This window comes from Gorilla gorilla, chromosome 4, assembly GCF_029281585.2.
Source record: "Gorilla gorilla gorilla isolate KB3781 chromosome 4, NHGRI_mGorGor1-v2.1_pri, whole genome shotgun sequence".
NCBI classification, from domain to species: Eukaryota; Metazoa; Chordata; class Mammalia; order Primates; family Hominidae; genus Gorilla; species Gorilla gorilla.
In genome coordinates this window covers 150,469,790-150,488,020 of record NC_073228.2, presented here as the reverse complement: position 1 = coordinate 150,488,020, position 18,231 = coordinate 150,469,790, and the positions used below count along the sequence as shown (strand labels likewise).

At 41.8% G+C, this 18,231-nt stretch overlaps 1 protein-coding gene and 1 long non-coding RNA gene across 12 annotated transcripts in view; one reads left to right on the top strand and one right to left on the bottom strand.

Moving 5' to 3' along the window:
• PPP2R2B (protein phosphatase 2 regulatory subunit Bbeta) overlaps window positions 1-18,231 on the top strand; it is a 482,712-nt gene that overhangs the window by 455,129 nt on the left and 9,352 nt on the right. For all 11 annotated transcript variants that reach the window (XM_019028138.4, XM_055388728.2, XM_055388727.2 and 8 more), the window contains one exon: window positions 16,609-16,778. In XM_019028138.4, the coding sequence (XP_018883683.2) occupies window positions 16,609-16,778 (170 nt within the window). The remainder of the gene's footprint in view (window positions 1-16,608; window positions 16,779-18,231) is intronic.
• LOC134758601 (uncharacterized) overlaps window positions 6,050-18,231 on the bottom strand; it is a 47,830-nt gene continuing 35,648 nt past the window's right edge. The window contains exons 2-4 of the long non-coding RNA XR_010133960.1: window positions 9,795-10,046; window positions 9,197-9,320; window positions 6,050-6,155 (exon numbers count right to left, since the gene is read on the bottom strand). This is a non-coding gene — a long non-coding RNA (uncharacterized lncRNA). The remainder of the gene's footprint in view (window positions 6,156-9,196; window positions 9,321-9,794; window positions 10,047-18,231) is intronic.

The window sequence follows — 18,231 nt, the reverse complement described above, 5'->3', positions numbered from 1 at the left end:
TTCCAAGGGCCATCCCTGACATTTCATGGATACTAAATTGTAGTTATTGAATGTATGAGTGAATGAGATGAGATCTAATATCAGATAAAAGGTGATATGTATCTCAGAATACACTAAGGCTATGAATTATAAGCTAAAACTCAGAATTGTCTCAATGTTAAACTTTTCTCCTGGAAGTATTCCTGAAATTTGTATGGTCTATATAATAGACCCCAGTACAAAATGGTATACTGAGTTATATACAAGCTACTTTAAAGATAATGTCACAATATTTTATGATGCTCTGCCCCATGACTTTTGTGTCTTGATCACAACTTGGGAACCTTGCTCTATAGAAGTTCAGAGAAGACAGTGATTGTTTCCAACTCAACAACTTTTCAGAAAGAATATCAAGGGGTGGTGGAAGGGGGAGAGGGAGCAGAGCCTGGAATATGGGAATGATTTTGCCTTTTAGAGAATTTCAAATCCTACTGAGCAACTTCCAGCCACTAGGTGGCTTTCAGATACTCTGTTGAGGTTCATAAATTATAAAGGCCGGTTATAGGTATTTGTGAGATTCCTGTGGCTTGGAAACTTGGCTTTAACGAAGATAGAAAGAGGTTGTATATCATAGTGGTCAATAGCGCTGGTTCTGGGGTCAGACAAGCCCAGGTGTGGGTAACTTGGACTTAACTCCTTGGATTTACCCTCTGTACAGCTAAGTATCCACCTCTGTAAAATGGGGACAATAATGGAACACGCATTACTGGATTGTTGTGCAGATTCAATGAAATGTCTGGTCCACAGTAAACACTCAATATTTTTTAGTATTTTATTATCAAAACAATTCATAAACTTGGAGTTACAGATGAGAAAATTGGGCCCAGAAAAAGCATGTTGTTTACACAAAGTCAAAGATCTAGGCAAAGGTAGAGGGGGCTTGAACCAAGGTCTAAAGTTGAATGTTGTCAATAGATAATACCTATAAACACTTCCCATCTTTGCCTCCCCAGGCCTGTAGGAGAGGTAGCCAGGGAAGCCATGTACTAGGCAGAGCACAGAGGAACACAAGTATTTTTGTGGTAGAGTCTGCCCAGGCCTTGGGGTCTGTGTTTCTACAGAACCTGCTGGGGGAGTGCTAGAGTACACTGGGAGGAAGTACCTGAGCAGCAGCGGAGATGGAAAGGCCTCTTACTCTCTAACCAAGTGCAAAATGAGAACCAAGTACAAACTGTCTGTCCTTCCCCATGACCAAGTCATTAAGCAAAAGTGCTTGCTAACAGATAAAGCCTTTATTGTCTACAGTGATTATAAAATGTTTCTTCTCTCTGCATCAGAGGACAGTGGCCTCAAGTTCTAGAGTGACTGTGGAAGGGAAGGATAGCCCACGTGTTAATGGTATGTCTGGAGCAGGTAGTAGGTGCTCAATAAATTCAGTGACTGTTCTCCACATTGCCCCAGTACATTGTGTTAAGTCCGTAAAGAGATGGCTCCACTCTGGTTAATTCTCTGTGGTTGGTGAGATCACATAGCTAATGAAGCCCAAACCAGCGGTTTAATCCTTGCCAGTCCAATTTCTATTTGCTGGAACCATGCCCTCAGAGGTGTGGGGCCGCCAGTGTCTGTTCTCAGCACCAGGTTGAAGGGGCCACCCTTTCTAGTCAGAAGACTGGGGGAAAAATGATGCTATATGAGATGCCATAGAGCCAGAGTTGGGTTTACGTCCTAGCTCTGCCTCTTCTTAGCCTGTGACCAAGGGCAAATGACTCTCTGAGCATCATTTCTTTGTCTCCATAAAGAGTTTAGTGCAGTGCCTGGCAGATGGAAGACTATCACTACTCGATGTTTGCAAACTCCAGGAACCTTTAAGAAATGGATCAGTGGATTAGGAGCAGTGTTTTCCTGTAGAAAACCAGTACTGGGAACACAGAGGCAGACTGCCTGATCCATGAGAAGACAGTGAAGCAGTGACCAGCCCACACCAGGGTCCCTCCAGGCAGCGCTTGGCCCATGCCAAGATGGGCTGTCATACTCAGCTGTGAACTGCTCACCTTGCTCTGCAGGGAGATCACTGTCAGTGGGGAGCTGCTCCTCTCTCCCTTTCTGTGCCTGTGCCTCTCATTGCAGTGATTATGTAGACAGCCTTGGAAACGGGGCAGCTTGGGAGTTCAGCACTGGCCTCTGCGGTGCCATGGCAACCAGCTTCCCAGCAATCACCCCTAATAATAGCCACTCGAGGGCTCTTCCACCTGGGCAGAGGCTCCCCAGGGAGTTCGGGCTTCTCTTGGAGTAACTGCACAAAGCTACCTGTTGGGAACAAATTATGAGAGGGAAGGAGGGAGGGGAGAGCATGCTATCTCAGGGGAGAGACACGAGAAAGGAGGCAGACAAGAAGTCTCTAGCCTGTGATGTGTGGAGTGGGCCCAGGGGCCTGGGGATGCTGCCATTGGGTTCCCGGAGCCCACTGGCTGTAGGAATGTGTAATTCCACAGTGGGAGGTAGAGGCCCATGGACACTTTTGCCACTCACCAACCTTGCAGAGAGTGAAAGACCAAATATGAGCGCTCATAAAGCCAGCCCTCGCTGTTACCAGATTTCTTCATTAGGCTCCTGTCGAGATGCTCACTGCCAACTCATCATCTTGTCTGGACTGCAGCCGCCTCCCTTACGGCTGCCTGCTGGAGAGAATGTGCTCAGAGGCCTCCTTCAATCAATATCTTTCCAGAATGACAGTTCTCAAAAAGGCACCAGTCCCGCTTGGCTAATAAATGATTATTCCTCACAAAAGAAAGACAAACAGACCCACAATTAATGAACTTGTCTGTACATATTAGCCCAAATTCAGTCTTTAGATTGACAGGCGAACCTTAAGCCAAACACAGGTTTTCGCTTCCCCTTTCTTTAGATCAGATTCCAGCTGAGTCTCCTTCGTAAGAAAGTTCTAACCCCACAGATAATGAGCCTTCCAATGCTGGGCTCATTCAGAGACCATATGGTCCTTTGGGTCCCCGTCTCTCCAAGCCTCTGTTTCCTCAGCCATAATATAGAGATAATTCTTACCCTAGATGGTGCCTGGCAGGTAACAGGTGCTCTTGTTATCACTGGTGTTGCCTTTCTGTGGGGCCAATTCCCTGAACTAAAATTTTTTAATTCATTGTGAATCCTGAACAAATAATATTTAAAAATAATAGGAGGAAGATTAGAAGGTGGCCAAATTAACCAGTAAGGAAGAAAGGATGCAGTGGGCCGAGATTGTCCAGGAAGGTTTTCTAGAAAAAGACAGCCCTGAAGGTTGAATAGGAGCCAGAGAAACAGGGGAGCAGGGAGAGGTTAGGGAAGGAGCATGGATCCAGCCCCAGCACATGCCAGTGCACCACAGACATCACCATCATCACTGCAGGGAGTTAATCAGGTCACAGGTTGTGGCCTGCATAGCTTACAGAGGACGTATGTTTGATCACACACTCAAGTTTCTTTAGTTAGTTGCTAACATGAAAAAATTAGAGTTCCTCAAAAAATTTAGACCTTACAAATTAGTCTGGCTGTGCTGGAACCCCATTTCTGCATGGCCACATTCAGCCGGAGCAGAGTGGAAACTGCCCCTTTATGGTTTTGTTTTGTTTGTTTGTTTGTATTTTGGGTTTGTTTTTGAGACAGTCTTGCTTTGTCGCCCAGGCTGGAGTGCAATCTCCGCCTACCAGGTTCAAGCAATTCTCCTGCCTCAGCCTGTGGAGGAGCTGGGATTACAGGCACACACCACTGCACCCAGCTAATGTTTGTTTTTTTTTTTTTTTTTTTTTAGTAGAGACGGGGTTTTGCCTTGTTGGCCAGGCTGGCTTCGAACTGCTGACCTCAGGTGGAAACTGCCCCTTTTATAGGGTGTGGACACTCTAGTTTGCCACAGTCCCTACTGTTCCCTATTGCTACCCATGAATGTGTCACCTATTTCACTACCTGCCTGGCCCCTGGAGGTAGGAGTTCTTCAACTCTGGTGCAAATGAGTAGTAGATGGGTCAGACCTCAATGGAGCATTTCAGCAGAATGAAGTAGAGAGTAATATTGGAATGCTGACCTAGGGCTTGATATGGAGCCCCTGAACCAGGACAAGGGGGTAGGACTGTTGGCTATCAGCCACACAGAGTCACTGTAGATGTCTGAGCACAAAGTGGCATTGCTTTGGGAAGATTCAAATATTTAGCACATGGTAGGATTGCCGGTCGTTTCATGTTCTGCTGCTAAGCCCTGATGTCTCTGAGGAGTTTGGCTTGCTCTGCCTTTGCAGCCGCTGGGTTCTGGTTTCTCTGAACTGTGTCGGCTTATGGGTGTACAGCACCAGCAGCAGGAATGCTGGGAGGAAAGAGTGGCTGAGCTGGGGTTCACCAGCTCCCTTGGACAGTGAGCCTCTCATGGCCTCTGCCCAGAAGCAGCCCGCTCTGGCCTGCCTTCCCTGTCCAGCTGTATAGGGGCAGCTGCTGAAAGGGAACTGGCCCTGGGGTGCAGGGAAATAACAGTGGCTTTGCAGAGTTGAAGGGCGAGCTCATGAACTTTGAGCCTTCCCTTTGTTGACAAACGGAGGAGGATAGTTTTCTATCACTGCTGTAACAAATTATCACATACTTAATGAACTTAGTGGCTTAAAATAACACAAATTGATTAACGTCCTTACAGTTCTGGAAGTCAAAAGTCAGAAGTGGGTCTCACTGGGCTAAAGTCAAGGTGTCAGCAGGGCTGTGCTCCTTTCTGGAGGCTCTAGGGGAGAATGGCTACCTGCCTTTTCGAGCATCAAGAGGCTGCCTGCCTCCCTTGGCTCATGGCACCTTTCCATCTTCAAAGCCAGCGGTGACCAGTCTTGTCTTTCTCATATAGGGTTATTCAGACTTTGACCCTCTTGCCTTCCTATTTCACTTATAAGGACCGTGGTCATTACACTGAGCCCACTCAGATAATCTAACGTAATCTGTCTTAAGGTTAGCTGATTAGCAACCTTAATTCCCCCTTGTTATGTAACATAACGTGGTCACAGGTTCTGGGGATTAGGGTGTAGACATATTTGGGGATGGGGGCAGTGGCATTATTCTGCCTACTACAGGGGAATTGAGCAACTTTTCCTTCTTCAAGAGATGGCTGGGCATGGTGGTTCACTCCTGTAATCCCAGCACTTTGGGAGGCCAAGGCAGGTGGATCACCTGAGGTCGGGGGTTGGAGACAGCCTGGCCAACATGGTGAAACCCCATCTCTACTAAAACTACAAAAATTAGCTGGGCGTGGTGGCACATGTCTGCAATCCCAGCTACTGGGGAGGCTGAGGCACAAGAATCGCTTGAACCCAGGAGGCAGAGGTTGCAGTGAGCTGAGATCGCGCCACTGCACTCCAGCCTTGGTGACAGAGCGAGACTCCGCTTCAAAAAAAAAAAAAAAAAAGAGACAGAGATGAGAGGAAGCCCCAGCCATGGTAGATAAGAAGCCCCACTCTTTGTTGAAGGAGCATAGGCATGGTATATCTCTTGCTCACTCTTGTAACCCTAGCACCTATCATAGTGCTTTACACACACTGGGTACTCAATACCTGTTGTTTGAATGGTGTGTGACACTAGAACTTGTTGACGTCTTTTTATGGGTACAGAGGTGTATATATTTATGAGGTACATGAGATATTTTGATTCACACATGCAATAAGTAATAATCACATTGGGGTAAACGGTATATTCATCACCTCAAGTATGTACTCTTTATGTTACAAACAATCTGGTTATACTCCTTTATTTTTAAATGTGCAATTAAATTAATATTGACTATAATCACCCTGTTGTGCTATCACATACTAGTTCTTATTCATCCTTTCTATTTTTTTGTACCCATTAACCATTAACCCACTTCCACCTGCCCCCCAACCTCTGGTAACCATCCTTCTACTCTCTATCTCCATGAACTCAATTGTTTTGATTTTTAGCTCCCATAAATAAGTGAGAACATGCAAGGTTTGTCTTTCTATCCCTGGCTCATTTCACTTAACATGAAGACCTGCAGTTCCATCCATGTTGTTGCAAGTGACAGGATCTCATTCTTTTTTATGGCTGAATAGTACTTCATTGTATATAAGTACCACATTTTCTTTATCCATTCATCAGTTGGTGAACACTTAGGTTGCTTCCAAATCTTGGCTATTGTGAACAGTGCTGCAACAAACACGGGAGCGCAAACACTTCTTCAGTATACTGATTTTCTTTGTTTGGGGTATATACCTAAGGAGTGGGATTGCTGGATCATATAGTGGCTCAATTTTTAGTTTTTTGAGGAATCTCCAAACTGTTATTCATAGTGGTTGTTCGAATTTTCATTCCCACCAACAATGTACAAGTGTTCCCTTTTCTCCACATCCTCATCAGCATTATTGCCTCTTAGATGAAAGCCATTTTAACTAGGGTCAGATGATATCTAATTGTAGTTTTGATTTGCAGTTCTCTAATTATCAGTGATGTTGAGCTCTTTTTTGTATGCCTATCTGCCATGTGTATGTCTTCTTTTGATAAATATCTATTCATATCACTTGCTCATTTTTTAAAATGGATTATTTTTTTCCTATAGAATTGTTTGAGCTCCTTCTATATTCTGGTAATTAATCCCTTGTCAGATGGGTAGTTTGCAAATATTTTCCCTCATCCTATGGGTTTTCTTTTTGTTGATTGTTTCCTTTGCTGTGCAGAAATGTTTTAACTTGATCCCATTTGTTCATTTTTGCTTTGGTTGCTTGTGCTTGTGGGGTATCCCTCAAGAAATATTTGCCCAGTCCAATGTCCTGGAGACTTTCCCCAGTGTTTTCTTATAGTAGTTTCATGCTTTAAGGTCTTAGATTTAAGTCTTCAATCCATTTTGATTTGACTTTTGTATATGTTGAGTGATTGGGATCTAGTTTCATTCTTTTGCATATGGATATCCAGTTTTTCTAGCACAAATAGTTGAAGAGACTGTCTTTTCCCCCAGTGTATGTTCTTGGCACCTTTGTTGAAAATGAGTTCACTGTAGATATACAGATTTGTTTCTGGGTTCTTGTGTTCCATTGATCTATATGTCTGTTTTTATGCCAGTACCATGCTGTTTTGGTTACTGTAACTCTGTGGTATAATTTGAAGTCAGGTAATGTGATTCCTCCAGTTTTGTTTTTTGCTTAAGATAGCCTTGGCTATTCTGGGTCTTTTGTGGTTTCATATAAATTTTAGGATTGTTTTTTCTATTTCTGTGAAGTCATTGGTATTTTGATAGGGATTCCATTAAATCTGTAGACTGCTTTGGGTGGCATGGACATTTTAGCAGTATTGATTCTTCCAATTCATGAATGTGGAATATCTTTCCATTTTTTGTGTCCCCTTCCTTTTCTTTCATCAGTGTTTTTTAATTTTCATTGTAGAGACCTTTTACTTCTCTGGGTAAGTAAGTTAATTCCTTGGTTTTTAATTTGTAGCTGTTGTAAATGGGTTTAATTTCTTGAGATTATTTGCTGTTGAGATCATTTTTGTATCTTGATTTTGTATCCTGCAGTTTTACTGAATTTGTTTTCAGTTCTAATAGTTTTTTGGTGGCATATTTAAGTTTTTTCAAATACAAGATCATATCATTGGCAAACAAGGATAATTTTACTTTTTCTTTTCCAATTTGGATGCCTTTTCTTTCCTTTGTCTGATTGCTCTATCTAGGACTTTCAGTACTGTGTTGAGCAACAGTGGTGACAGTGGGCATCTTTGTCGTGTTCCAAATCTTAAAGGAAAGGCTTTCAGTTTTTTCCCCATTCAGCGTGATACTAGCGGTGGCTCTGTCATATATGACTTTTATTATTTTAAGGTACGTTTCTTCTATATCCAGTTTTTTGAGGGTTTTTCTCCTTCATTCTGTTGATATGACATATCACATTGATTTTCGTATGGTGAACTGTCTTGCATCCCTGGGATAAATTCCACTTGGTCATGATGAATGATCTTTTTAATGTATTGTTGAATTTGGTTTGCTAGTATTTTGTTGAGGATTTTTGTATATATTCATCAGGGATATTGGCTTATAGTTCTCTTGATATATCTTTGTCCGGTTTTGGTATCAGGGTAATACTGGCCTCATAGAAGGAGTTTGGAAGTATTCCCTCCTCTATTTTTTTGTAACAGTTGGAGTAGAATTGACATTAGTTCTTCTTTAAATGTTCGATATGGGCTTGGTGACTTCTGACAGTGTACCAGGCACTGTGCTACATGTCTTGTTTGTTTTTGAGACAGAGTCTTACTCTGTGGCCCAGGCTGGAGTGCAGTGGCATGATCTTGGCTCACTGCAACCTCCACCTCCTGGGTTCAAGCAATTCTTCTCCCAGGTAGCTGGGACTATAGACATGCGCCACTATGCCCAGCTAATTTTTGTATTTTTAGTAGAGATGGGGTTTCACCATATTGGCCAGGTTGGTCTCGAGCTCCTGACTTCATGATCCACCTGCCTCGGCCTCCCAAAGTGCTGGGATTACAGGTGTGAGCCACCATGCCTGTCCTGTGCTACATGTCTTATTTGCTTTTATCTCTTTTCATTTTTATAACCAGGCAAATAAGATATTGATGTCTACATTTTAAAGATAAGTTGCGTCTTAACAAGATAAGGAAAACTGACAAAGACAATCCAACCTGGAGATGATGAAGCCCAGGTTCTAGCCCCAATATGTCTGACTCCTAAGTTCATTCTCATGTACCATCCTGAGAGATGTAGTTTAGGAAAGAAATTTGCAGTTTAAGCAGAAATCTCATCTTCCAGCCCTTCTACATGATCTCATGGTGCTACCAGTCCTAGGGGCCCACTGTTCCACAAAAATGCATTGATCACCCCAGGCATTTATTCATGCTGATTCCCCTGTCTAGATAGGATGCCCCTTCCTACCCCTCAAACACCATTATCAGGGCTCAGCAAACTATGGCATACAGCCAAGTCTGACTCACAACTTTTCTTTTTTACAACTCTAGCAAAGAATAGTATTTTTACATTTTCAAATAGTTGAAGAAATCAAAAAAGAATAGTGTTTTATGACACATAAAAATTATACAAAATTGAAATTTCAATGTCCATATGCAAAGCCTTCGTGTGGGATACATGCTCATCTGTTTACATGTTGTCTATGCTGCTTTCACACTACAAAGGCAGTTAAACAGTTGTAATGGAGACCAAATGGCCCTCAAAGCCTAAAATATGTACTAACCTCTTATCTATCCAGTGCTTATTGATCATTTAAGGCTCAGCTTCTTATTAAGTCTTTCTTGATCACACCAGCCCATTTGCTCCTCACTTCTCCCCACTGTGAATTTTTGGTCTGTTTTTCCTGTCTGGGAAAAAAAAAAGGTTTTGATTCATTATTTCTTAACTTTGAATGAATGATTAGTTGTTAGAAGACATGTTGTAAAAGAAGTACAGTAGATGCAGAATTATTTTGAAAAGTTATGTAAAACTTAGGGACCAATATAATTTCTTCTAGATTAACTTTTCATTCTTCATCACGCTATGCATTGTATGCCTTGTCTTGTTAAAGTGTCACTGTCAAACAATTGTTTGTCGAATTAATGGAAGGCTATATGAAAAGCAAACTGCAAGGGTTAAGCATCTTGGTTTCACTATTTCCCAATTCAGAATCCTTCATCTGAGTCTTAATACGATCTAAATTTGCAGTCTCCAATCTGTGTCTGGAGACTATGTCATTAGGCCCGTGGTAGCACAGTAGCCACTAATTAAATCTTAAACCTCTTCTCTCGCTGTCCTCAGCTGGATAAAGGCCAGTATTGTCAGTCCGAGGGAGTTCTTACCCTCTGTGGGAAAATTGTTGGCCGTTTCTCTCACTGGGCAAAATTATTGGATGTGTCTTCTGTATAGTAAAAATTACTGGCTGCATCTCAATTGGCGAGGCTTTTCTCTCCAGGGGAAAAACTGTTGCCTGCATGTCTCTGAAGGAAAATTGCCATCTGCCTCACTCTGTAGGAAAATTGCCAGTTGTGTCCCCATTATGGAGAAATTGTCAACCATGTCTCCAAATGGAAGAACGTGCCAGCCGTGCTTCCCTGTAGAAGAAATGTCAGCAAAAGTGAGCAATTTAAAGCCCTGCGCATGATTCCGAGCCCGTTCCTTTTTCATCGTGAGCGGACCCTCATGTCCCCCTGGCTTGTTTCCTGTACACTCACTCTCATCTGCCCGCGTCATCACAGCCAGGGTGGGGGTGACATTGAAATGAGAGACACTTGGACCAAGAAGGTGTATTTCAAGGGATAGTTCAGAAACAAGCTAGTATGTGTCTGTGTCACAGCCCAGACAGAAAACCCAGAAATCAGTATCACAACTGGTTCTTAAGATCTGCCTCAAACGGAAAAACACTAGGCTTTTGGACTCATTGCACACCAAGCTTGCCTTAAGCAATGCCTACTTCTGCATTACTGCTGCCTTCCCTATTGTTTTGGGTACAGACACTTTGCTAAGTGATTCACAAGCAAGATCTCGTCTATTCTCACAACCGCCCTAGAACATAGGTACTACTATTATCTCCATTAAATGAAGCTTGGAAGGAGTCAAGCTGCTTGTTCAAAGCTCCATCATTTATAAGCAGCAAAGCTGGAGTTTCAACCCAGGCCACTGTGTTTGGAACCACCTATACTGTTAGTCACCACACCATCTAAGACAGAGTGAACAGGCCTTCAGGATCAGCTGTTAGTGGTCTTGGTCCCCTCCTAACCCCTCTACATGGGCATGAGTTCCTGTGAAATTAATGAAGGTCCAGTGTAAGGTCAAGAGAAAGGAGCCACACCCAGCAACAGCCTGCACCTATGGTTACCTAATCTCTCTCTTCTCCTATCCCCAGAGTCCACAACCAGCTCACTGCATGCCTCCTTTCTGCCCTTGCTCCAGTTGTAATGAATGCTGTTTCACTTTAGGTTTCTCTAAAGTTGGCAGTCTTCTTCTTAATTCTCTTATTTTTGAATTCTTGAATAACTGAATTCAAGATTTTCCCCAGATTCTGGAACCTTATTTATTTACCCAGTCATCTGAGCCCTTTCAGGGGGCTCCCACAAGATACTTACAGCTCCATGGAGATCTATTCATATCTGTACATGTTATAACAGAAAACACATCTACACAAGGCACATAAGATAGCCTATGGAATTTTAAAGGCAGTATTCAGTTGTTTTTGACTATAGCAATATAACCCAAAGTGTATTCTGAGGAAGCCTGTACTAGAAAAACACTGAGCTGCAAATGATTTGCCAAATAAAAATAAAATGGAGTGGGGAGAAAGTGATCAAATAATACTCTGAAGTAGGATTAAAGCAGTGATTCTCAACCAGGGGCAGTCATGCCCCCTGGGGAACATTTGGCAATATCTAGAGACATTTTGGTTGCCACATGTGGGCAGATGGAGTCAGCAGGGCAGATCTAGTGAGTAGAGGCCAGATATGTTGCTGAACATTCTATAATGCCCCAACAATAGGGTAATTGCATTGTCAACTCCCAAAATTGTCAAGGTTTCCCAAGCTTCTTTGACTTTGGAATCTGGAATGCCTGACGTATCACAGGTTGAACATTTTGCTGAAGTCACTTTGGAAAGGCTACCTACAGTAGTGGGGATTAGGAAAGGGAAATTGAAAAGCCAGTGGAATTTCATAGATTTTAGAATCCAAGAGCTGGGAGGGACCTGGTAGGCAACACTTACTCCTTCATATTACAGAGAAGGAAACAGGGTCAGAGAGTTGACAGTTGCTGAAAGCCACACAGATGAGAGAGAGTAGGACAGAGGTTAAGAACATAAGCTGGAAGTATACTGAGTTCAAATTCTGCCTCTGTTCCTACTAGCTGTGAGTTGTACCTGAGTTGACTGATTAGACTAATTTGTGGAAAAGTACTAAAACCTATGAAGAGTGAGTGAGTTAATACATGTAGAGCACACAGCACAAAAGCTCAGTAGATGATAGGTATTATCAAAAGCCAGCCTGGACTTGTGCCCAGCCTGGATTCCAGCCCAGCATCCCTGAGTCTGATGTTCTTTCCAGTGTACCTGGATGGGCACAGGAAGAGGTGAGGAGCAACAGAGGCACCAAAGTGGGCATATACAAGGTATATCTAGAATGTGAGGAATCCTGGTTTGACTTGTTTGAACAGGGAAACAGTATTGACAAAGCAAGGCAAGGCCCCGTTGCAGAGGTGGTGTGACAGATGGGCAGAGTCAAGAGCCCATCTCTACCACTGCCTAGCTCCATGATCCTGGTGACTTACTGAACCTTTCCTCCTGGTCTGTCTCCTTATCTACAAATGAGAAGAGTGATAGTACCTTCCTTAGAAGTTTGAGCATTAAAATGCAATAATGTATTTAAAGCTTGTGGACCAAGAAGTGGTAGCAAATGTCATTATTGTTGTTACTGTTACTATTGGGGTCTCCAAGACATACGCTCCTGTTGGTGAACCTGACATACCCCCAGTGGCTAGGACTGCGCTATCAGGATTCTCACCAAGACTGCTTCCTCACAAAGGGAGCAAAGCTCTTCTTGTCTCTCCCTTAGTTCTCTTCCTCTCTCCTCTCAATGTCTCTATTTTCTGGTAGCTAATTGGAAACCTTGCAGGTCAGCAGATTCTCTACTGTCATGCCAAGCCAAGGGTCTCCAGGAGAAAGGCTAGTGTTGATTTGTCTCAAGTTCTATCACTCAGGCACCAGATACTGTTGTACTACATGTTCAACAAATTTTGCACATCTCTGATATTGCAGGGGGCATGAGAAGTAAATTTTATGGAACACACACTGGTGTTCCATTTACCTTCCACTAGCCAGTTCCATAGCAGCATGATTTCCCTCTGATAACACAGTAAAATCTCACTTATTCACAACTGTAACCACATTTGTGTGATTGCTAAACATTTGTCCCCTCCTCTATCCTGTGAGCTCACTAGGAGTAGTGCTGGATCTGTCTTGTTCATTATTGTGTCTTTAGCATTTGGTACAGGGCCTGGCACATATCCAAATACTTTTTATTTGTGGACTCTAGCTAATATACTATATTGTGCATATGTGTGTGCCTGTGCATACAAGACACTTAACTTATAAATGAATGCTCAGCAAGGTCTTGTACATGGCATCATGATTAAGAACAAAGATTTTGAAGTCAGATAGATGTGAGTTCAAAATGCAGCTCTATCTCAGTGTGTCCCTGGACTGGTTATAAAACCTCTCTGTGCCTCAGTTATCCACATGTATAAAATGAAGAATCATAATTCCTACTTCATAGGCTGTTTTAACAACTAAATGAAATAAAACATGTAAAGCACAGGGCCTGCAGTATTATAAGCTTCCCATCAACAGTAATTATTAATACTATTAAATGCTATTACCCAAGGAATGAAAATAATTCCTGGAGTTGCTATTAAAATTTGAATATACATAGATATGTCATGAACTACAAAGTGCTATGCTGGTATGTTATCTGTACCTTGCCCTCTGTGTGCTACCTAAAGCCGGCACTCCACAAATAAATGGTGGTAGGTTGATTGAAGAATTGTCATCTTTCATTTCACATCCATCTTGTGAAGGTGTCATTGTGAGGCTTTACAGTGTTGCTACACTGGCTTCCCAATATGCCAAGTATTTGGGAAACAGATTCCTATGTATAACATTGAAAGGCACCATAAATATATACAATTTTGTTGTCAATTTAAACATTATAAAATAGATTTGAGTTTAAAGAAGAGAAAATCTAAACATTCTTTATGTCTTTTAAATAGTCCGCAGGTTCTGTACTCCTTGGTCCCAAATTCTCAAGAGTCTTGTTGAATGAGATATGACTGGCCAGCACAGAAGCAGTGCATGCTGAAAATGAAAATAGTGATGGCATATACTGAGGACCTACTGCGTACCAAGCTTATATGCCAAGCAATGTGGCTCATCTTTTTGCAGCTGGGAAAACTAAAGCTGGAGTAGTAAATAAAATGATCATGGCTAGTAACTGACAGAGGCAGGAATTGATGACTCCGGAGCACAATTTGCTAAGCCCATCCACTTTACTGCCTCTGGATCAGGTGTTTTACTTGGAATTTCCAAGCCTCCAATACTAATGAGATAGCTGTTAGGAAGAAAATTTTCACATTAGTTTCAACTATCTATCTAGTTCTCAACTATGAAGATACCAATCAGAATCCAGGGGCCTTCACTAATACTCAGCCGAAGCCCAAAAGATGAGGGCAGAGACTAAGACATTGGGTCAGAGGCTGTAACGAACCATGTTTTTCTGTTTCAATGATTTTTTTTTAATTTTTGCAATTTCAATTCTGATTGATCAGGGCTTTTGTTGCTATTCTCTTCAATGGTTCTGTGAAAATTAACATTTTGGCTTAGTTCACGGTTTAATTCAGCAACTTAATTATATACTTGGGTTCTTTATATAGAATTCATTACTGACTATGTGAGTGCATTGAGCAGGCAGGAAAGAAGTAGTCTTGGAGGATAAGTTAACTCAGCAACCTGCAGGCCAGTGTTTGGTTCAGCCTAAAATTGTGATATAAACCCTTATTAGGTTTAGCCATACACAATTGCCATCTTTCTTTGTAGGTCAAAAATAATTGAATGTCAGCAAATGCATATGTTTCAACTGAATACTATACATGCTAAGCACCCAGAAGGCAAAGAATCTGTTAATTTATCTGGCTTTGGCTCCAGTGAAGCAACAAATATTCACTGAACATTTGTGAGTAAGACTCTGAATACGAAAATAAGACCAAAATCCTGTTCTCAGGAAGCTTATGTCCTAGTTGAAGAGATAAAACAAACTCATGAGTTGTTAAAATAATAATAATAATGTGAAAAATGATAGTTCCATTGTAAGAGAGTACCTGAGCAAATACTAAATAAATGACCAGACCAAGCATGATAGGGCTTCAGAGAAAAGAAAAGATCATTTGGGGTGAAATAATATGTAGTAGATGAGGTATATGCATCAAAGAGTATTTGGATCAGTGAAGAAAGAATCAGGCAATGAATAGAAGTGGGAAACATCGAGATATACTCTATACATCCAACTTAAAATCAAGGTAGAAAAGAATTAGAGGCAGTTTGTGATGGGCTCCAATAACATACTGAGAAGCCATGCCTTTTTCCTGTAAGTGGAAATCAGCTGAAGCTATTGAGAGAGATAATAAGAGCCTGGATATCAGTGCAAATAGACCATCCACACAAAAGACATCGTGGGTTCAATGTACACTATTTGGCTAATGGTTACACTAGAAGTCCAGACCTCACCACTATGCAATATATCCATGTAACAAAACCACACTTGTACCCATTAAGTTTATACAAATTTAGAAGTTTTGTTAATTTTAAAAAGACATCATAGCTACAGTTTACATATAAGGAAACCTAAGGCACAGAGAAGTATCTTGCCTAAGGTCACACAACAAGTAAATGACAGCCTTAGACCCAAGGCAGTCCAGTAAGAAAGTGCCACTTTTTTTATTTCTTCCTTTTTTGAAAACAGGATCTCGATCTGTTGCCCAGGCTGGGGTTTTTTTGAAGACAGGATCTTGATCTGTTGCCCAGGCTGGGGTGCAGTGGCCCAATAGTAGCTCATCCACCCAAGTAGCTGGGACCACAGGCATGCCCCACCATGCCTGGCTAACTTTTTATAGCAATAGAATCTTCCTATGTTATCCAGGCTGGTCTTGAAATCTTGGGTTTAAGTGATCTTCCCACCTAGGCCTCCCAAAGTGCTGAATACAGGCATGAGCCACCATACCTGGCCAAAGTTTCACTATTAAACACCGTGAGCCAACAAGAGAAATGAAAACATATGACCAGACAAAAACTTGTACATGAATAATCATAGCAGTGTTATTCCTAGCGCTAAAAAGTGGAAACAACTCAAATGCTCATAAGATGGATAAACAAAATGTGGTATATTCATACAATGGAATACTACTCAGCCATAGGAAGAATGAAGACCTGATACATGCTACGACATGGATGAACCTTGAAAATTTTATGCCAAGTAAAAGGAGCCAGTCCCAAATGACCGTGTATTCTATGATTCCATTTATGTGAAATTTCCAGAATGAGAATCAGAAAGTAGATGGTGTTTACCTAGTACTATAGGAGCAGGGAATGGAAAGTAACTGCCAATGGATATGGAGTTTTGGGGGGGAGTTAAAGAACATATTCTAAATTTAGATTATAGCAATGATTTTGTGATTATACTAAAAACTACTGAACTCTACATTTTGTGGTATGTGAATTGTATCTCACTAAAGCTGTAAAACAAATTTTTTTAACTATCTTAACATGACTCCAGATTTTGTGCAATGACACCCAGATACCAAGGGAAACAGAAATCAGAGTTAGATACATAGATCTGTCAGTGCCAGATCTATGATGGGATGGGTCCCATGCCAGTCCTTCCATGAGAATTAAAATCCAGAAACTAATGACAGCTTTTTCCACTACCAGAGAGATGACAGTTCTCTATTAGCAACGTACATTCTGCAGACACCAGCCCCACTTAAGACTCTCAGTTACACTGTTAGCTTCCTAGCCAGTCCAAACATGTTAGAGTCAGTTGATAAGGATTGCTAAATTTGTCTTGTTTTGCTTTTGTTCTGCAGTTTTTGAAGAGCCGGAAGATCCAAGCAACAGATCATTTTTCTCTGAAATTATCTCTTCGATTTCGGATGTGAAGTTCAGCCACAGTGGGAGGTATATCATGACCAGGGACTATTTGACCGTTAAAGTCTGGGATCTCAACATGGAAAACCGCCCCATCGAGACTTACCAGGTATAGAACCCCAGGCACCCATAGGTATATTGAACATTCCCTTCATGAGCTTTTAAGTCAGCCCCTGCTTCCAAAGGTTTACAGTGCAGCAAAATGGAAGGCAATGCATGGTGATACATTCAGTAAAATGGTACAGGCTATAAGTGCCACAGGATTTAAGATAAAGGTGCATGTGGAGAGGCTAGAATTTAATTTAATTGATATGGACAGAGCACTTCATGTGGAATGGATACTATAGAGGTAAACAAATGGTCCTGCTCTCATGCAGCTTACCATCTGGTGGAAAAGTCAGATGATGAACAAGGAATTGAGTGTGCATCTCTGCAAGAGATGGTCCAGCCAGGTGAGAAAGGTTTTCCCAAAGAAGCGACCCTTAAACTGAGTCTTAACTGCCATGAACTAGTCAGGAAATGCATGCTCTTAAAATAGTGTGTTCACATGGACGCAGGAAGGGGAACATCATACACTGGGGCCTGTCAGAGGGTGGGGGGCTCAGGGAGGACTAGCATTAGAAGAAATACCTAATGTAGATGACGGGTTGATGGGTGCAGCAAACCACCACGGCACATGTATACCTATGTAACAAACCTGCATGTTCTGCACATGTATCTCAGAACTTACAGTGTAATAATTAAAAACACAGTGTGTTCAAAGGCCTGGTGTCAAGAGAAATGAAGTGTGTTCAGGGTGCTTACACCTTGAATATGAATCACAAAGGCAGAAGGATGAGCCTGGAGATAGAGGCAAGGGGCTGATCACTAGGCCCTGGTAATATACAGTAGGCTGTTTTGCTTGTAGACTGGGTACAATGGAGGACCATTAAAGTTTTATACCAGGAAATAACATTGTGAGTTTTACTTTTTACTGTGTGTTTCACTTTGCAGTTTGCCAAACAGACAATTTAGATAAGAGGACATGATGGCAATTTGGTCTGGTGATGGTAGCGTGCAGATGGAAGGATGGGTAGGATGAAGAGTCAGTGAGGTTTGCTTACTGATCAAATGTGCAGGGAGAGGGAATCAAGAAGACTGTGTGGAAGTTTTGGATTTAAGTGTTGGGTGGATGGTGTAAATGCAAGGAAACAAAGGAAAAGACATTGTATAGGGTGGTTTTGTTGAAAGAGGAAGACCAGACTTTGAAGTAGAGAGGACTTAAAGAAGCAAAATCCAGGTCCAAGCAAGAGTATAATGAAAGCAAAGATCAAGTGCTGGAGATAAACTAACCCTATTTTAAGCTATTTGGGGTTAGATAAAAAGAAGTGGGGGATTCTAGACAGAAGGATTTGACTTACATTTTTTCCTTGAGATATAATGTACATAATAATCAGCCTTTCAAAGTGCACAATTCAATGATCTTAGTTTACTCACAAACCACCATTATCTAATTCCAGGTCATTTTCATCATTGACATTTTTAAATGAACATTCTGGTTGTGCTGGGGAGGAGAAACTGTG